Here is a 19,624-nt window from a genome sequence, read left to right as displayed (position 1 = left end):
ATCCTCTGATGTGTGCGTTTCCTTGCAGATCTAGTTCCCTCAGATTCTCCTAGTTGCTGACTCTAAGAAAGAGGAACTAGGAAACACGAACCAGTGGCCGTGGCAGGGCAGGCCTGGAGCTGTTTGGGCAATAAAGGTCATCTCTGTGGAGACAGACGGAAAAGGTAAGATGTGGTAGCTGCCATCCGGGAAGGTTGCAAGCAATAATTCAGTAAGCCAGGTAAGAGGATTGGTGAGGTCCAGGTGGGAGGCCTTCTGCGGGCATCCCTAAACTTCCTGATCAAATTAAAACATGAAAGATCTGGCGACTAAAATTGCCAGGTGGATTTCAAACTCTGAGGATTGTAGAGATGTGCCACTCATACTCGAATATGTACACAGTCACGGAGCGGATACTTTTAAAATGTGCATTTTGAGCCGGGCCCTGGTGGCTCACTCTTGTAATCCTAGCTACTCAGGAGGCAGAGATCAGGAAGATCGTGGTTCGAAGTCAGCTGGGGAAAATAGTGCCAGAGACTCTATCAAAAAAACCCATCATAAAAAAGGGCTCCTGGAGTGGTTCAGGGTGTAGGCCCTGAATTCAAGTAACAGTATAGAAAAAGAAAAAAAGTGCATTCTGATTCGGCAGGCCTGGTGTGGAATTTTATGCGTCAACACTGAGGGGTCAGGTTAATTCATAATCTGTAAAGCTAATTGCCCTCTATAATGACTAGAACAAAAATACCAGCCTCCCTACAGTCCCTTTTTCCCCTAAGTAAAGTGGGGATTCTCTATAGCAGACTGAATTCAGATTTCATTCACACCCTTGTACCCTCCACTTCCACCATCCTTCTCCTGGGTTTGGGGACTGTAGAAGCAATACCATATTCATACCCCTCTCTCTATTTCCCTCTCCTCCCCCCACCCCGCCCCATTGGTTCTGTTTGTCTGAGAACCCCAACACATCTGAGGTGGGTGTGACACTCTGGGTTGCTAACCATCTTCCAGATGACCACACTGAATAGTAAGGTTATAAAGGACTTGGCCAAGGGAATAAAGATTCCAACAGTCTTGAAAGATTTCAAAGTAAAGCAAGTCTCTTTTTAAAAAAACTTGTTAATTTTTAATTTTATTTTTACTTTTTGGCAGTACTAAGGTTTGAACCCAGGGCCTTCCACTTGCGAGACAGGCCCTCTACCACTTGAGTCATGCACCAGAACCTTAGTACAATTTTTATTTGAGAAATTTTAGGTTTGCAGAAAAGGTTCAAAGTCAGTACAGTGAGTTTTCTATACCTTTTGCCTAACATGATCTGTTATCATTAGTATGACACACTTATCACAACTATTAAGCCAATATTGATAAGTATTATTAACTGAAATTCATAGTTTGTTTGGATTTTTTTCTTGTCCCAGGATCCATCTAGGATGTTATGTTACGTTAAGTCCTTGTGTGTCCTTGGGTTCCTCTTGGCTATGATGGTTTCTCACACCTTCCTCATTTTTGCTGACCTTGACAGTTTTGTAGAGTATTGGTAGGATTTATAGAAAGTCTCTCAGTTTGGATTTGTCTGATGTTTTCCTTAAAATTAATTGGGTTGTTTTAGAGAAAGGCTGTAGAGCCATTCTCCTCACATAATTTCCAGGGAATGTGCTGACAACATGACTTATCACTGATGATTACTACTAATTATGTTAAGCTTCATTTCATGTCTGAATTAGGGTCTGTTAGGTTTTTTCCACTGCAAAAAAATTCTTTTTTGGTGGTACTGTGGTTTGAACTAGGACTTCACACTTGCAAGGCAGGCACTCCATCTCTTTAGCCATGATTACAGTCCAAAATTATTGTTTTACTCCCTTTCCATACTTTGCTATTTGGAAGGAAATCAGTATGTGCAGCCTACACTTAAAGGGTGGGGAGTTATGCTCCAGCACTTTGAAGGCACAACTGTTTTGTTATGGGAGACTTGCTTGTTCTGCCCCATTTATTTAGTTAGTTATTTATATGATTATAGAGTCCAGGTTATTTTATACACTGGATTTAAATCCCTAGATTATTGATTTTGTTGGTGGTATCATACTCTGTCATTTATTTTCTTGATCAAATTGTTTCAGATTTGGTGATTGGGAGTACTTTCTTTTTGGCTTCTGTATCTTTTTACATGCTTCCATTGTTATGGTTTTGAGCAATGCTTTTCTTTCTGGTAGAGTAAGATGTTTTATCTAGGTTCATCCTTTTTTTTTTATGGTACTGGAGTTTGAACTCAGGGCCTCATGCTTTCTAGGCAGGTGATGTACTGCTTGAGCCACTCCACCAGCCCTTTTTTGTGCTGGGTATTTTTGAGATAGAGTCTCGCCAACTATTTACTTGGGCTGGTGTTAGGCCATGATCCTCCTAATCTCTGCCTCATGAGAAGCTAGGATTACAGGCCTGAGCTACCACCGCCTGTGTCTAGGTTCATCTTGTATGTTCTCTGCCCCTGTTACTTCTCCAAAGAGAATGGTATTGGAAACTAACATCTGGGCCCTGGGTAGACCTTCCTAGACCTAGTGGAGGTACTTTATTGCTGTTGTTGTTTTTGTTTGATTTAGAGTCTTCCCAAGAGGATTAAAGAAAAAAGTGTAAGATGACATTTCCCACCCCTTATATGTGGCATTTATTTTCTGATTGCACACTAGTATAAAGATTGTTGTTGATGGTACTCATTTATTTTTGGTTGGTAATTCCTTTACCAACACTAGACCAGTACTGTTCAGTAGAAATACAATTCGAGCTACATGTATAAGTTAAAATTTTTTAGTAGCCACATTAAAAAATAATAAAAAGGCAGAATTAATTTTATAATAGATAACCATTTAACCTACTATATCACAAATTATCAGTTGTGTACCTACCCAACATAAAATTATTGACATACACTCTTTCTTCTGTATTAATCTTTGAAACCCAGTGCACATTTTCAGTGTCATCTTTCTCCGTGGCTGCCACCTTCTGTGTGCATCACACATTGTTCTGTTCACTGATCCTTTCACATACCATGTTTGCCTTGTGTTGTTCCCTCCACCTGTTTGTTTATGTGTATGGTGAGTTCCTATATGTCCTTTTTGGTAAATGTCACCTTTTATTTAGTGATTCCTTGATAATCTTTTCCTTACTCAGTGCTTTTATGTATGCTATATACCTCTTTACAGTAGCACATTGTTTTAGAGCTATCTAAGACACTCTAATAGTAGGTGAGTCATTGCTTTAGATCTGGAATTTTGACTTATCTTCCATTTCCAGCTTTGAGTAGGGAGAACGGATATTTTTGAAGCCCTATGTTATGTGTCAGGCTCTGTCCTGGTTGCTATGGGAGTATGCAAGGTATATAAACATGCCTTCTGCATTCAAGGAGCATACAATTACCCTGAAGGAAATATTTCTTAATACTATCCAAGGAAAAATAAAGTACTGCCCTGGCAGTTATGAAAGTTAGGGGAAATATTTTTATTTATAGATTCTAGAGAGCAAGTTTTAAATGAATAATGTATTTCCCATAGAAGAGTGGTAATATTTTTAGGAAGGAATTTTAAAATTAGTCTGTGCTCCATGAGGATATTTTCCCATATCTTCGTTTCTTTTTTTTTTTTTTTCCCAAAGGTTTATTAGCAGAGAGGAAAAGAGAAGAAAAGCCCCTGTATGTGGGGGTGGGGGGGTCTCAGAAAAGCTGAGCCACTTTCCCCATATTTTATTTAGGCAGCTGTCCTGTCAGTTGTCCTCAGACAGTGATCAATATAAAAACAAAATAAGATGGGGAAAGGTGCAGTTTTCTGTCATGTTTATATGAAAGCATATGTTCATGATTTTCATAGCAGAGTTTGATTTTCCTCAGTATTGTACAACTTGACAATTGTGTAATTCTTACCTCATACAGACATGTGAGAATATTGTGTGTCTGTCTGTCTGTCTGTCTGTCTGCCTGTTACTGACAGATTGAACCCAGAGTCTCACACGTGGTAAGCAAACACTCTACTGCTGAGCTGTATCCTCAGCTCATGAGTATTACTATTGCCATTTTGAAGAGGAGAACTAATAGATGGAAACTGAATGAAGTGATATGTCTAAGGTCAGCAACAGTCACTACTACGATTAAGATGTATTGCCTTTCCTTGTATTCAAATCCTGAGGATACTTCTTTATAATTCCCTTATTTTCTATACCTTGTGTGTTTCCTTTGCATGTTAAAACTAATTTCCTCTATCCCTCCCTCTAACTCTACATCTCTCTCTACCTCTATCCCTTCTCTTCCTTCCCTTCCTTCCCTTTCTTTCCTGGTGCTGGGGCTGGAACCTGGGGACAGGATTGCCAGCTAAGCACTCCACTACTGATCCATGCCCCCAGCCCTATATCTTAAAACTTTTGAGCACAATTTTGGTTAGTCTTGAAATTCATTTTAATGGTAAGTATATAAAATGTGGGATTGTTAGTTGTTTACAAATTATGTGGCATTTTCTTTGTCAGTTTTCCTTGATGGAGGGGGACACTAAAAAAAAAAAAAAAAAAGATGTAACTAATATTGCCTCTGTGAAAAGCCTGGCAGAGATATCTAAAATTTAAATATCCTGAAAAATTTAAGGAAACATAGTTTTATCTCTTTGACTTCAGAGAAATTTAAGTCAAAATTTGCAAATATAAAATATCAATGGAGCAGATAGTATACCAACTGAGAGAATCATACAAGAAACAGAATTACCTTCAGAAGTGAACTAAAAATGCATACAAAGCAACTGAAAATTGAGTGATGTGGGCAGATTAGAAGATTAAGGTTCAAATCTGTCCTAAGTGCATGTGAAACCACAGTGTTACTGAATCAGCCCTTCCTGACAGTCCTTTTGGGTCAGAATTCTTTCTGCCTAGAAATTCATGTATTTTATGACTAACAAAAGGCATAGTGCCTCAGGAACTAATGGTCAGAAATGAAACCCCGAACTCAATAGAATTTGAAAAACACTGTATTAAGGCAAAATTGATATACAAAACACTGCACACATTTAATGCATCCAGTTAGATGAGGTTAGCTAGTTGCCTGCACCTGTGAAATTATCGCCACAGTCAAGCTATTAGACACATCCATCTCCTTGGTTGTTGTGAGAACAGTTAATATGAGATCTATTCTCTTGACTTATTTATGTTTTTTTGGTGGGCCTGGAGTTTGAACTCAGGACTTCACACTTGCAAAGCAGCTGCTATATTGCTTGAGCCATACCTCCCGTCCATTTTGCTCTGCTTATTTTGGAGATGGGGCTGGCAAACTATTTGCTTGGGCTGTCCTTGAACCACAGTTCTCCCAATCTCAACCTCCCAAATTGCTAGGATTACAAGCATGAGCCATCAGCACCGGGGCCTCTTGACCATTTAAGTGGATAATACAGTATCATTAGTTGTAGACATCATATTGTACAGCATAGCTCCAGAATTTATTCCTCTTACATAACTTAAAATTTTATACAGATTTAATAACAACTCTCCATCTCACCCTCCTTCTAACCCCTGACAACTTTCATTACATTCTGTTTTTATGAATTTAACCTTTAAAAATATAACTCATTAAAACTTGGATTTTGAATGTCCCTCCAATGCCCAGGTGGTAAAGGCTTAGTCCCCAACCTGTGGTGCTATTGGGAGGTGCTGAACTTTTAGGAGATGGGTCTAGTGGAAGGAAGTTAGATCATTGAAGGTATGTTCTTGATGGAAATGTTAGTCCTCTAGTCCCTTTTCTTCATCTCTCTTCCCGGCCACTCATGAGATGAACAAATACTTTCTGCTATGCACTCTTGCCATGATGTTCTGTGATGCCACAGTTCCAAGGCAACAGGTCCAAGTAGCCATTGACTGAAATCTCTGAAACCATAAGCCAAAATAAACTTCCCTCCTTAAAAAGCCTGTAGGGAAGCCAGGCATTGATGACTCACTTCTGTAATCCTAGCTACTAAGAAGACAGAGATCAGGAGGATTGAGGTTCAAAGCCAGCCTGGGCAAATAGTTCACAAGACCCTATCTGTAAAAAAAAACCTATCACAAAAAAGGGCTGATGGAGTGTCTCAATGTGTAGGCCCAGAGTTCAAACCCCAGTACCACAGACACACAAAAAAGAGGCCTTTAGGGACATTTAAAATCCAAATTATAGCAAGGACTGTCCAAAGTTTGTGTGGGATTGGACTGGGGTCAGGTGTCTGTCTACTGACCTCTATTTCTGACATCTTCAATTATGTTTTACAGTTGTTGTTTTCATAGTTGACATTTTGATTACTTAGACATGGGAAGGTATACAATGACTGCTATGATGCAGACTTAGGGAAATTACCTCACCTTTGGACTTGATTGCCAAACAACATAACAGTGGAAAAAGAATTCCAATCATTACTCAGTTAAGCCCAATCATCCCTACCCTATCCCCTTTTATCACTGCACAGCAAATGATCTGATTTGAAAACCTAGATTATCTTTTATTTCAGTTTCTTATGCCCTATAGTCTTAAGGGAAGTAGATGAGCATAATCCTTTAAAATCATTTCAGCATACATGCCTTAACAAAAACGTTTTCATTATGAAAAAGTTTAAGTATACACAAAATTAGAGTATAGAATAATAAAATGCTATTAACTATTTACTCCGGTGATTACTGATATTTTTCCAAATTTGTTCATTTTTTAATTCATTTATTCATATGTACATACATTGTTTGGGCCATTTCTTTCTTCAGTGGTTAGTAGTTCTCCTTGTAGAGGTCATTTACATCCTATGTTAAGTTTATTCCTAGGCATTTGATTTTTTTTTTGAGGCTATTGTAAGTGGAATTGTTTTTCTATATTATTTCTCAATTTATTCATTGTTGGCGTAGAGAAAGGCTAATGATTTTTGTAAGTTGATTTTGTATCCTGCCGCATTGCTGAAGCTGTTTATGGTGTCTAGGAGTTTTTTTGGTCTTTAAGGAATAAAGTCATGTCATCTGTGAATAAGGATACTTTGACTATTTCTTTACCTATTTGTATTCCTTTTGTTTCTTCTACTTGCCCTATTGCTCTGGCTAGGAATTCCAGGACTATGTTGAATAGGAGTGGGGAGAGTGGGCATCCTTGCCTTGTTCTTGACTTTAGGGAAAATGGATTCAGTTTTTTCCCATTAAGTATGATGTTGGCTATAGGTTTATCATATATAGCCTTTATAATATTGAGGTACATTCCTTCTATTCCTAGTTTTCTTAGAGCTTTTACCATAAAATAGTATTGAATCTTACCAAAGGCTTTTTCTGTAACTATTGAGACGATCAAGTGTGGTTTATGTCTTTGCTTCTATTAATATGCTGTATTACATTTATAGATTTGCATATGTTGAACCTAGCTGCATCTCTGGGATGAAGCCGACTTGCTCTTGGTGAATAATCTTTCTGATATGTTGTTGGATTCAGTTTGTCATTATTTTATTGAGGAATTTTATGTCAATATTCATTAAAGAGATTGGCCTATAGTTCTCCTTTTTGGATGTGTCTTTGTCTAGTTTTGGGATTAGTGTAATACTGGCTTCATAGAATGAGTTACGCAGTGTTCCTTCCTTTCTATTTCATGGAAAAGTTTAAGAAGAGTTGGTATTAGTTTTTCCTTAAAGGTCTGGTAAAATTCAGCAGAGAATCCACCAGGTTCTGGACTTTTCTTTTTTGGGAGGCTCTTTATTGCTGCTTCAATTTCATTATATGTTATAGTCCTGTTTAGGTGATTAATATCCTCCAGGCTCAGTTTTGGATGCTCATAAGTATCTAGAAATTTGTCCATTTCTTCAAGATTTTCCAATTTATTGAAATATGGGTTCTCAGAGCAGTCTCTGATGATTTTCCTGGTATTTGTTGTTATCTCCCCCTTTTTCACTTCTGATTTTACTAGTTTGGGTCTTTTTCCTCCTCATTTTAGTCAGATTTGTCAGGCACTTGTCAACCTTGCTTACTTTTTTCAAAGAACCAGCTTTTTGTTTTGTTGATTGTTTGTATGGTTTTTTTGGGTCTCATTTCATTATTTTTTGGCCCTTATTTTTATTTCTCTTCTTCTGCTTTATTTGGGTTTTGCTTATTCTTGTTTTTCTAGGAATTTGAGAGGTAGTATTAGGTTGTTTAATGGAGATCTTTCTGTCCGTTTAATATATGCACTCATGGCTATAAATTTGCCCCTTAGGATTGCCTTTGCTGTGTCACATAGGTTCTGGTAGGTGATATTTTCATTTTCATTAGCTCCAGGGACCTTTTGATTTCCTCTGTTATTTCTTCTGTGACCCACTGATAGTTGAGCCATATGTTATTCAGTCTCCAGTTATTTACATATTTTCTGCTATTGCTTTTGTTGTTGAGTTCTAGTTTTAATGCATTGTGATCAGATAGAATGGAGGGGGTTATTTCTGTTTTCTTGCTGAGGCTTGCTTTGTGCCCTAAGATATGATGTGTTTTGGAGAAACTTCCCTGGGCTGCTGAGAGGAATGTATATTGTGCTGTTGTCGGATGAAATATCTGTAGACATCAGTTAGGTCCCAGTTGGTCTTAAACTCACAACCCTCCTACCTCAGCCTCCAGAATACTTGGATTTCAGGTATGCATCACCATGATGCCTGGTTTGTGCTTATTTTAAAAAATTGTAGTAAAAGTATAGTTTTAGTAATGTACTTTTAAAATATGGTACTGAAAATTGTATATCCGTTGTATCCCTCTGGCACTCTCATGTTGAAAATATAAAATAAAAAAGGAAAACAATCATAAAACAACTAACCGTTTATTGTTTTTCAGGTATACATATGGGAAGCCAGTGAAAGGAGATATAATGCTTACATTTTTACCTCTGTCGTTTTGGGGAGAGAAGAAAAATATTACAAAAAAATTTAAGGTAACTTTTGCAGATATTTTATCACTGGTGGTGGGGAAAATTTAAACTTTTTTGTTTCTAGAAACAAGATCTTATACTGAACTAACAAAAGTGGACTATCAGAAAATGAAGAGCTTTCCAAAAGCATTGGAAAAGTGAGAATGTACCCACTTATAGTGATTAAAATGCAGTCAGAGCATTTTATTGTTGTGAGTTTTATTTCTAGTGTTTGAATTCCTAAAATGAAAAATATAATTGAACTTTGAAACAAAACAGATAAATGGATCTGCAAACTTCTTTTTTAATGATGAAGAGATGAAAAAGGTAATAGATTTTTCAGATGGGCATTCTGAACACATGGATTTGTCTATCCCTGGGCCAATAGAAATTGTAGCCACAGTGACAGAATTACTTTGAAGTGAATGTAAAGCTGTCTATGTGCTGCTCCTCTGTCATCTCTCTCATTGTAACTAGCACTTTCATTTGAGGTATTTGTTGCTTTTCTAAAGATGTTAATGAATATTGAAATTATCACAACTATTAATTAGTTTAACTTTTAGGACTCTCATAATAAAAGTGAAACTTATTTTCTTTGCAAGTTTGTTACTTCAATCATGTGATAGCTATTTGCAATACTTTCCATTTCTACTCTTTTCTTTATTTTTCAGCCTGAAACCACAAGATAAGCTATCTTCCTTCTTTCTTTCTCTTTCTTTCTTTCTTTCTTTCTCTCTCTCTCTCTGTGTCTCTCTCTCTCTCTTTCTTCCTTTGTTCCTTCCTTTCTCTCTCTTCTTCTCTCTTTTCCTCCCTCCTCTTCCTCCCTCTCTTCCCTCTCTCCCTTTCTTTCTTTTTCTCTGTTTTTCCTTCTTCTTCCTTTTTAAAAATCACTTAGTTTGACATCTTAACTAAATAGTTTTCTCCTTTAATAATAAAATAAGAGCTAGGGGTGTGACTCAAGTGGAAGAGCTTCTGCCTAGCAGGTTCAAGGACCTGAGTTCAAACCCAGTACTGGAAAAAAGATTAATTATTAGAACCTGTCAGTATTTCAACAAGTTTAACCAATTACTGAGTAAACAAAGTACCATTCTCTCAGTAGCTCTAGTTTGCTGACGTTCATGTCACTGATGGAGTAGTAGGGGTGTTTAGGAGTCCGTAAAGAACATAATAGAACGATGTGGTTCTTTTAGTGTCAAAGCCAATATGGAAACAAGGCTTGTATCCTCTAATTTCTTAATCCCCTCAAACCCATTTGGCAAGTAGCATATATGGAGAAATTGGGTGGATAGAAATTGTGGCGAAATAATATTTTTGCATTCCAAATTGTGCAATTCTCCAAATAGGTGTCTCAAGAAATGCAAATGCCAATGTGTTTTTCAAGCAGCATGATTATATCATTGAATTTTTTGATTATTCTATTGTTTTGAAGCCATCTCTCAACTTCACAGCCACTGTAAGTTGGTATATTTATTACAAGGCTGTAGTAATAAGTTCAATTCAATGAAAGGGAAATAATATTTTACATGTTTATTTAAAAATTTAACCCAAAAAGTAGATAATTATTTTTCCTCTTTAGATGTGTGAGACACATAGAATTGTTTACAAATGGCCTTTGTCTAATATTATTTTTTTAAAGTAGGTCCTAACAACAACAAAAATATTTTCCTGAAAATTTATTTAATAAGTAATGTGGATTTATTCATTGAGGATTTTATTAATGGGCAATCATAAACTTACTTTAAACTTGATTTTAGAATGAGTAATTTTAGCTGTAGCAAAGATATAGTATTCAAAATTATCAAACAAATATACTCTTTTTTGTTCAGAGACTGTTGAAGTAATATTACCTGAGTAAATTTTGATGGTATACAAGACATGGTGCTAGGCTGGGCTTGAAAAGCTAAGAAAGACCCAGTCCCTAGCCTGAAGTTCACAGTTTTTGTGATGGTGCCAAGAAACTAAGCATAGAAGTACAGTTCCAGGCAATGTAATATTAGGATCATGAATTAATTTCTATAGGGATTTAAAGCAGGGACTGGTATACTTTTTCTACATAGCATTGGACACTAAATATTTTCTGCTTTGTAAGCCATATGGTCTCTTGTCACAGCTACTCAACTCTGCCATTTTATAAACAAAAGAGAGTGGCTATGTTCCAACTAAACGTTACTTATAGAAATAATGGATTGGCATGCCTGCTTGCTAGTCAATCCTTGATTTAAAGAAAGTAAGGGGGTCTCTTCTTCTTGAATATATGAAGAAAAGTTTTAGGTAGTTCCTGATTTTAATGACCTTGGTAACATAGATAGTTTGAAAGGCAAGTAAAAAACTGTGAAGCTGCAAATGATCATTTCCAAATGAGTAGAGTGGAACAATGGGAGTTCACTGAGGGAGCACTGGTTTGGGGATGGGGTGGGGGTTATTAAGGGATGTTTTATGGGAAAGGAAGCTCTAAATGATGTATTTCAAGATTGTTAGTGTTTTAAATGTTTGGACATGGCAGTGGGAGGTAGAGAGTAAGATGAGCTGAAAGAGCGGGAGCTCTGGTTCGCAAGATCAGGGCATATTCATACAATAGTGACTGGACAAGAGGGTTGTGTCTGGGAGTGGGAAAACAGTAGGAAAACCTGGGGTTTAAACTTTGTCCTGTGGGCAGTGAGAAACCTAGAAGACTTATGAACATGGGTGGGATAAGGCGAGAGTCTTCTAGAAAGCCTGAGCAGGGCTATGTGCAGCCCAGGTGTGAGGCCAGGAAGAGCCTTGTTGATGGTAGTTGTGCTTGTAGAGAGGAGGGAGCAGAAAAAATATGGGACTTGGTGTTTGAGAAGTGGGGAGAGTGAGGGAAAATTCAGAGATAGTAAGACTGGAAGAATTGTGGTGTCAGCTGGGTGCTGCTGGCTCACATCTGTAATCCTAGCTACTCAGAAGGCAGAGATCAGGAGGATTGTGGTTCGAAGCCATCTTGGGGCAAGTGCATCATGAGACCCTATGTTGAAAAAAGCCCAACACAAAACAGGGCTGGTGGAGTGGCTCAAGTAGTAGAGCACCTGCCTTATAAATGTGAGGCCCTGAGTTCAACCACAGTGCTGCTAAAAAAAAAAAAAAGGAAAGAAAAATAGGGGGTAGGAAGCAGTTTGGGTTATAATAACACATATAGATTGAAGTGTTATGGTGAAACTCTCTGTATAGCTATCTTAAGCAAAAAAAAGTATCTTGTTCTTTTTTGAACAAAACATTCTTTATTTAAAATTATCTTTTTTACACTTGTCTGTAAGGTAAAAGTCCAATTTTGTAAACATGGCAAAGTCAAATCCTCACAGTCTGGCCCCTATATTCTTCTCTTAATTCATCTCCAGACATCTCTTGCTCTGTATATTTACAATGTCACTATACTTCTCATAATTCCAAATATACAAGAAGCAAAATCCAGAAAAGTTGGTAGACTTACGGTTGTATAGATTAAGTAGTTAACATCATCAGAGATTTGATGAGATACCTCCCTTTTTTCAAAAATGGAGAACAAGCAGGTAAACAGGTCTTGTCTGGGGGTTGGTACTAGTGGCAGGGTGGAGGATATGAGGAAAGGGAATAGGAGGGTGAGTGTAGTGAAAATGTTATGTACACATGTATGTAAATGGAAAAATGAGACCTGTTGAAACTATTTCAGCAATAGTTGGGGGAGATAAACAAGAATGATGGAGGGGGTGAATTCAACTATGATATATTAATAGTAAGAACGTTTGTAAATGTCAGAATGTACCCCCAGGAAAACAATATAATAATAATAATAATAATAATAATAATAAAGATTATGGTGTCAGTTAAAAACAGGAAAGGCAAAATGGTTGCTCATTCTTAGATGTGTTGAATTTGAGGTGACTGGGCATCCAAGTAGAAATTTCCTACAGAGAAATGGAACTTTAGAATATTATGAGCTCCAGAGCAAGGTGAGGGTGGGGATTTTAGATTTGGGGTCTAAACACAAATAGATGTCAAGTGAAGCCATAGGAATGCTGAGACCTTTGAGGAAGGGTAAAGAATAGACAATTGAATATATGACCTTGACAAATTCCCACATTTAGAGGGAGTTTAGAGTGGGAAGGTGACCCAAAAGGGACACTGAGGGGAGCATGCAGAAAAAGAGGTATGAAGTGAAGGAGGTTGTTGTGGAGCTGGGGAAGATGAGGAAGCCATAGAACTAAAAGGCAGAGACTGTGGGGTCAGACACCTCCTAGAGAAGGGTCACTGAATCTGGAAAGTAGTTCGGTTTCATGGGAATAGTACGGGAAACTGGATTCAATTGAACTTAAGTCCTTGCTTTTCTTGTTCCCTGTTTTAAAAATATCTTGTTTTGACAATTAGGTCAAGGCCACCCGTTCTGATACCAATCGACTGACTCCTGAAGAAAGAAACAATAATGTAGTAATAGCAGTGACACAGAGGAACAGTACCAGTTCCTGGACCAGGTGGAGCAGTGGAAATCAGGAAACAGAAAATGCCAGACCATTAACTATACTGTCCCCCAAAATGGGATCTTCAAGATTGAATTTCCAATTCTGGACGATTCCAGTGAGCTGCAATTGAAGGTGCCGTCTGCTTCCCATCACTATGTCACTGCAGCACCTTTACAGTTCTAGTTTCGGGGTAGCACTCAACCTGTCAGAGCTCAGAGTCCAGAGGAAGTAGACATGTTTTCATCTTTTTTGAAAATAAGAGAAAATGGTAGAAGTAGCATAATGACAGTGAGGAAGGGTTACTCTGAATGTTACCTTTTACCTTGATTTGGAGGAACACAGAAGAACAGCAATATGAAGATACGGTGAATGTCCTGCAACCCTCATTTAGGTTGACTTTTCAGTCATTTGAAATTTTATTTTGGAAAGATCTGAAATGAAAGAGGACTATGTTTACACTGGCATGCCTTTCTTGGGATGTCTTTCCCAGAATGGCTCATCTGAGAATCCCCCACTATTTCTGTGACCTTTCTTTTGCTTATCCAGCCCTGCCATATTAGACCACTGGTTGAGCACGGTGCTTCATAAGAATGGCCACTTTGATTTTTACTCTTTTTATTTTATATTGTATTTTGTTTCCTATTTTTTGAGCTGTGTGTTGTTGAAAAAAGGAATGAATGTATTTTTCATTTTATTCTCCCCTTTTCCAGGTTCCATGATGAAACACCTTTGTTTCTGAAGTAACTTAGGGCTGTGCTTTTTTTCCTCTAGGTTATGTTAGCATGGATCCATTCCCATGTTTTAAAGCTAGCAGATTCTTTTTTTCATTATAAAATTTTTCATTATTATATTTTTGTTATACGGAGGGGGACTCATAGTGACAGTTCTGATTAGGTTTATATTGTACATTGGTTAGATCATCCCCATCCTCTCTCCCCCTCACCTCCCTCCCCGACCCACTTAAAGCAATTGCAAGAGGTTTCTTGGTTCTATTTCATGTAAGTATATGAAGTCCATCAACCATATACCCTCACCTTCCTCTCCTTCATTCACCCTCCCCTGTCCCACAAATACCCCTGACCCCGACACACACTATACCTATTTTACAGTCCTGTCTTTATTATTAATATTTAAGTTGATGTTCAGAGGTGCTTTTCTGTTTATCCCCGCTGTGGGTGTACTTTATTTTGGCTGTTCAACCCCTTCCATTTCTCTCTCTTACCTCTTTATCTCCCAACCCCCTTTTTCAGCAGCTTTCAATGCACATTCTTCTACCTTCACAGTGTTATGTTTTGCGATATTACTGATGCTCTATCTTTCTCTTTCCCTTTCCCTGTTTCCCCAAGTTCCATAGAGTGGTTCACTCTTACTAACATATTCTACACATGAGTTTGCATATGATCATGCCTATTTTTGCGTATATGCTTACCTTTTGGATCTATCTTCTATGTATGAGAGAAAACATGCAGCCTTTGTCTTTCTGAGCCTGGCTTACTGGCTTACTTCATGTAACATCATGTCCTCCAGTTGCATCCATTTACTTTCAAACCACATATCATTATTCTTGTGGTTGAGAAAAACTCCATTGTGTATATATATCACAATTTCTTGATCCATTCATCATTTGTAGGGCATCTGGGTTGTTTCCATAGCTTGGCTATTGTGAATAGTGCTGCAATGAACATTGGTGTACAGGTATCTCTATTGTATCCTGACTTACGTTCCTTTGGGTAGATGCCCAGGAGTGGTATCACTGGATCATATGGCAGTTCTGTCTTTTAAAGCCAGCAGATTCTTTACAGTATAAGCTAGAAAATGATGAAGAGCCAATGTCTGGTGAATGAGAAAAAGTGAAAGTGATTTAGGCTTTCAGTAATTATTCAGCTGGTAACATCTTTTCTCCAGGTTATTGAAGATGAAAATTTATAGCTTTTCTTTCTTTTGTTGTAGGCAGTTCATGGCATGTTTACATCTCCTAGTAAACCATACATCCAGCTAAAAACAAGAGATGAAAATATAAAGGTAATGCCTAAAACTCGCTTGATAAGTACAATGTAATTAGACTCTCTTGCTCTTGATATGTACATATTAACTACTTTTTTTTTGTCTAGGTGGATCACCTTTTGCATTGGTGGTTAGTGGCAACAAACAACAGAAGGAATTTAGCTATATGGTAATCTCTTATAGAATATGTTTATGATCTATTTTACAATTATCTTATGATGTCCACCTTATGCCTACACTTAACTTACTATTTTTAACACTATATCCTGTGTTTTTTGCACCACAATTAAATATCTTTTTTCTTTCTTCACCTATACATGCATTTTCAATTTAAAATAGATAATTAAAAATTATACTATGTTTAAAATTTAAATTTCTGTTAGATAGACAGCATAGATTCATTGTGGAAAATCATAAAATGTAAGAAAGGGAAAATAATAACTACCACCATGGACAATTTTGCTAATTCAGTTCTCCCAGTGGAGCTTTGTATTCTTCTCAATCACAAATAGGGTTTTTTTCCAACAGAAAGAAAGGAATGTTTGAAGGACTGGATATGCCAATTACCTTAATCTGAGCATTACACATTAAATACGTGTATTGAAATGTTATATTATATCCCATAAGTATGCACAAGTATTATGTGTCATCAAAAATTAAGAACAGAAGAGAAATCAGAATTGAGAATTTAAAAATAATGATTTTTAAAAAACATCTAATCAGAATTGCTTTAATCTTACCATTTTCTGTTTCCTAGCTTAAACTCTCTATATTGTCAAGAAGGCTTTTCTAGCTTTCAAATGGTTTGAAACTTCTTTAAATCAAGAATTTGTGTATATGCATAAAATTATGATAAATATAACTTCAATTGAGATCCTACTAGCTTTAGCAAAAAATTAAACTCATCCACTATTTTTTTTAGGTAGTGTCCAGGGGACAGTTGGTGGCTGTTGGCAAACAAAATTCAACAACCTTCTCTTTAACACTAGAAAATTCTTGGGCTCCATAGGCCTGTGTAATAGTGTATTATTATTATTTTTTTATTATTCATATGTGCATACAATGCATGGGTCATTTCTCCCCCCTGCCCCCACCCCCTCCCTTGCCACCCACCCCGTCCCCTCCCTCTTCCCCCACCCCCTCGATACCCAGCAGAAACTATTTTGCCCTTATTTCTAATTTTGTTGTAGAGAGAGTATAAGCAATAATAGGAAGGAACAAGGGTTTTTGCTGGTTGAGATAAGGATAGCTATACAGGGAGTTGACACACATTAATTTCCTGTGCATGTGTGTTACCTTCTAGGTTAATTCTTTTTGATCTAACCTTTTCTGTAGTTCCTGGTCCCCTTTTCCTATTGGCCTCAGTTGCTTTTAAGGTATCTGCTTTAGTTTCTCTGCATTGAGGGCAACAAATGCTAGCTAATTTTTTAGATGTCTTACCTATCCTCACCCCTCCCTTGTGTGCTTTCGCTTTTATCTTGTGATCAAAGTTCAATCCCCTTGTTGTGTTTGCCCTTGATCTAATGTCCACATATGAGGGAGAACATACAATTTTTGGTCTTTTGGGCTTGGTTTTTCCTTTAATTACCATTTCATCTTCGAGTTCTGAGATTCTGTCTTCTGTTTGTTCTATTCTGCTGGATTGGCCTTCTGTTTTGTTTTGCAATTCTGTTTCTTTCTTTTTTCTGAGGTTTTCCATATCCCGGGTCATTTCCTCTTTAATGTTGTCTATTTTTGTCCTGAGTTCATTTATCTCTTTATTAATCATGTTCTCTATTTCACTTTGGTGTTTATACAGTGCTTCTATGCTTTCCTTTATTTATTCTTTTGCTTTTCAAATTCCATATTTTTGTTGTATTGGAATTTCTTGAGTGTCTCCTGTACATTTTGATTGACCATATCCAGTATCATCTCTATATAATTCTCATTGAGTACCTGTAGTATTTCTTCTTTTAGATTATTCTTGTGGGCTTCATTGGGTTCTTTGGCAGAGTTTATCTTCATTTTGTTTGAGTCTGGATCTGAGTATCTGTTTTCTTCATTTCCCTCTGGTTCCTGTACTAATTTTTTGCTGCGGGGAAACTGGTTTCCCTTTTTTTTTCTGTCTTCCCGTCATTGCCCTTGGTGTTGTTAATGTCCCTTTACTGTGTGCAATTAAGTATTTTCTGGCTTGTAATAATAGCACTAATGATATTTAGAGTGGAAGGGTGAGAGGGGATGGAAAGCAAAGGAGTTAAGGGAAAAGTGAAAAACAAATAAACAAGTAGAAAAAAAATAAAACAAAGAAACAAAAAAAGTTTCAAAGAAAGAAACAGGGAGAGACAGTGTACTATTCAACCATAAGCTGAAAAGGCATTAGAGAGACAGAGAGAGGATTGAAAATAAAAAATAAAAAGAATAAAATTAACAAATATGTAAATGAAATAAAAACATATATATATATATAAAAAACTCCAAGTTCAAATGCAATGAAGTTTCAGTCTTAATAATTTTGGTGTTCCTCCCTTAGCCTCCAAGTTTAGAGATGGTGCCTCAGATGTTATTCTGTAGTTGTCTTATCAAATGGGAAAAATAAAATAGAACAAAACTGCACAAAAAAAAAAAACCCACAAAGTGTCGCAAGTTCAAATGCAATACAGTTTCAGTAAGTTTTCAGCATGCAGGTGTAGTTCGCTTGTTTTCTCTTCGAAGGTAAGGAGAGTGAAGAGAAAAAAAAAAGAGTCTGGAGACAGTTCTGTGAATGGCTATCTGTGGCTGTGGCTTGCTGCCTGCTGCTGTCAGCCTGGTGTTGCTGGAGGCGTTATTTATGCAGATCTCAGGGGTGAGCTTAGCACTCACCTGGCCCCTCAGGCTTTGTTTACTCAGAGTTCTCCTGTGCATGAGCAGCTGCTACAAGCTTTCCCCTTTCCAAGCACACTGGGAAAGGTGACACTGCACCCGCTTTCTCAGACCTGCGTGTTTACTCGCAGTTCACGTGGGAAGTGGGTCTTCCCCCCTCTCCTGTGGAGTTTTCCTCCCACTGCCGCTTTTACAAGCTTTCCCGCTCCTGGTTGCTGGACGTGTGCCACTGCTCCTGCCCTCTCCGGCCAGGCCTGGCTTATTTATTTACAGTTCTGTGAGGGATTCCCCTCCCCACCTCTTCGGCGCTCAGCGTGCTCCACCCTCTTTGCTATGTCTCTTTCTTGTTCTTATTGCTTATTACTAGTTTCTCTTTTTTTCCCTGGGTGGGGGTCTGTCTGTCCAGGGGGCTATGCTGATCTGGCCCAGGGTTGTCTGTGGGAGTACCGCGTACCACTTAGCTCACCTTGTGGTCCGCGTCTTCCCAAGTCGTCTAGGCGCGGGTGTCTGGCAGCAGCCCGGGGGCCCTCCTGGTTTCTCCATTCAACATGAAGTGGAGATGCTCTGCGCAGGCTGGAGGTGTGGAGGGGTCAAGGTTTTGCCTATTCTCGGTGGCCTTGCCTGCAAGGTGTGTCTCCAGTATCTCCCCAAGATTTCACTTTAGGAGGTACGCTTTCTGCTTCCTCCCTTTAGCTGCCATCTTGGAATCCCAATCAATAGTGTATTATGTTGAAGATGATGGGGAAATTATAAATGATGTTCTAAAAATCCCTGTTCAACTTGTTTTTAAAACAAGGTAAGATTTAAAGTAATGACATTTAAAAGGGAGCTATATTAGTAAAGTCTGAGAACTGTAATATTTCTTTACAAAAGTATAATTAAACCATATACTTAGAGATTTATATTATTCATATATATATAATGATTGGGCCCAGGTCTTAATTGTAGTAAGTGGTTCTTGGTTTTAAGACCGTAACTCAAATCTATGAAGCGTTTTCAGGCTTTTTCAAATAGTTGGGTCAGTATTGCTCTGGCATGGAATTCCAGTGAAACAGAACTGGTGTGGTGTTGGTATTGACATGAGAGTGTGGGAGGGAATGAGGCCATCTGAGATGCTTGTGGAAGGAGAGATGGGCTTTGGTTTATCTGTTTTATCAGCTGGAAACTGAGACAAATTATCAATAAGCTTGGATGCTTTGCATGTGAGGATCTGTGTGGAGTCTGGTATTTAAATGCACCTGTGTTTCTCATCGCCTAAGTAACCAGCTTGTGTAGAAAATCACCTTTCTTGTCAGACCCCAAGTCTGATAAGAAACCTGATTGAGTCATCTCATGTTTATCAGAATGAGCTGTTTTTCTCACTAGAAATTGCTACCTCTCAGGTCCTTTTAAATAAAGGGATCATTTGTTTTAAAGTAGTGACATGTACTGTATGATGTTACTAATATTTCTTTTTCTTTAATTTGTTAAAGTG

At 37.7% G+C, this 19,624-nt stretch overlaps 1 protein-coding gene across 3 annotated transcripts in view; it reads left to right on the top strand.

Annotated features, from left to right (window-relative positions):
- LOC109676133 (CD109 antigen-like) overlaps positions 1-19,624 on the top strand; it is a 30,296-nt gene that overhangs the window by 600 nt on the left and 10,072 nt on the right. For 2 of the 3 annotated variants that reach the window (XR_012446211.1, XM_074068303.1), the window contains exons 2-6: positions 29-164; positions 8,782-8,878; positions 13,217-13,440; positions 15,259-15,330; positions 15,420-15,481. Coding sequence is in view for 1 of the 3 variants with exons in the window: in XM_074068302.1 (XP_073924403.1) it covers positions 8,816-8,878; positions 10,284-10,307; positions 13,217-13,438 (309 nt within the window). In the remaining 2 variants the exon portion in view is untranslated. Of the gene's footprint in view, positions 1-28; positions 165-8,781; positions 8,879-10,283; positions 10,308-13,216; positions 13,441-15,258; positions 15,331-15,419; positions 15,482-19,624 lie in introns of all 3 variants that reach the window. The other variant, XM_074068302.1, reaches the window with a different exon arrangement.

Source organism: Castor canadensis, chromosome 3 (assembly GCF_047511655.1).
Source record: "Castor canadensis chromosome 3, mCasCan1.hap1v2, whole genome shotgun sequence".
NCBI classification, from domain to species: Eukaryota; Metazoa; Chordata; class Mammalia; order Rodentia; family Castoridae; genus Castor; species Castor canadensis.
Note: the sequence above shows the minus strand (reverse complement) of the source record. Positions and strands in the feature narration are given on the sequence as shown.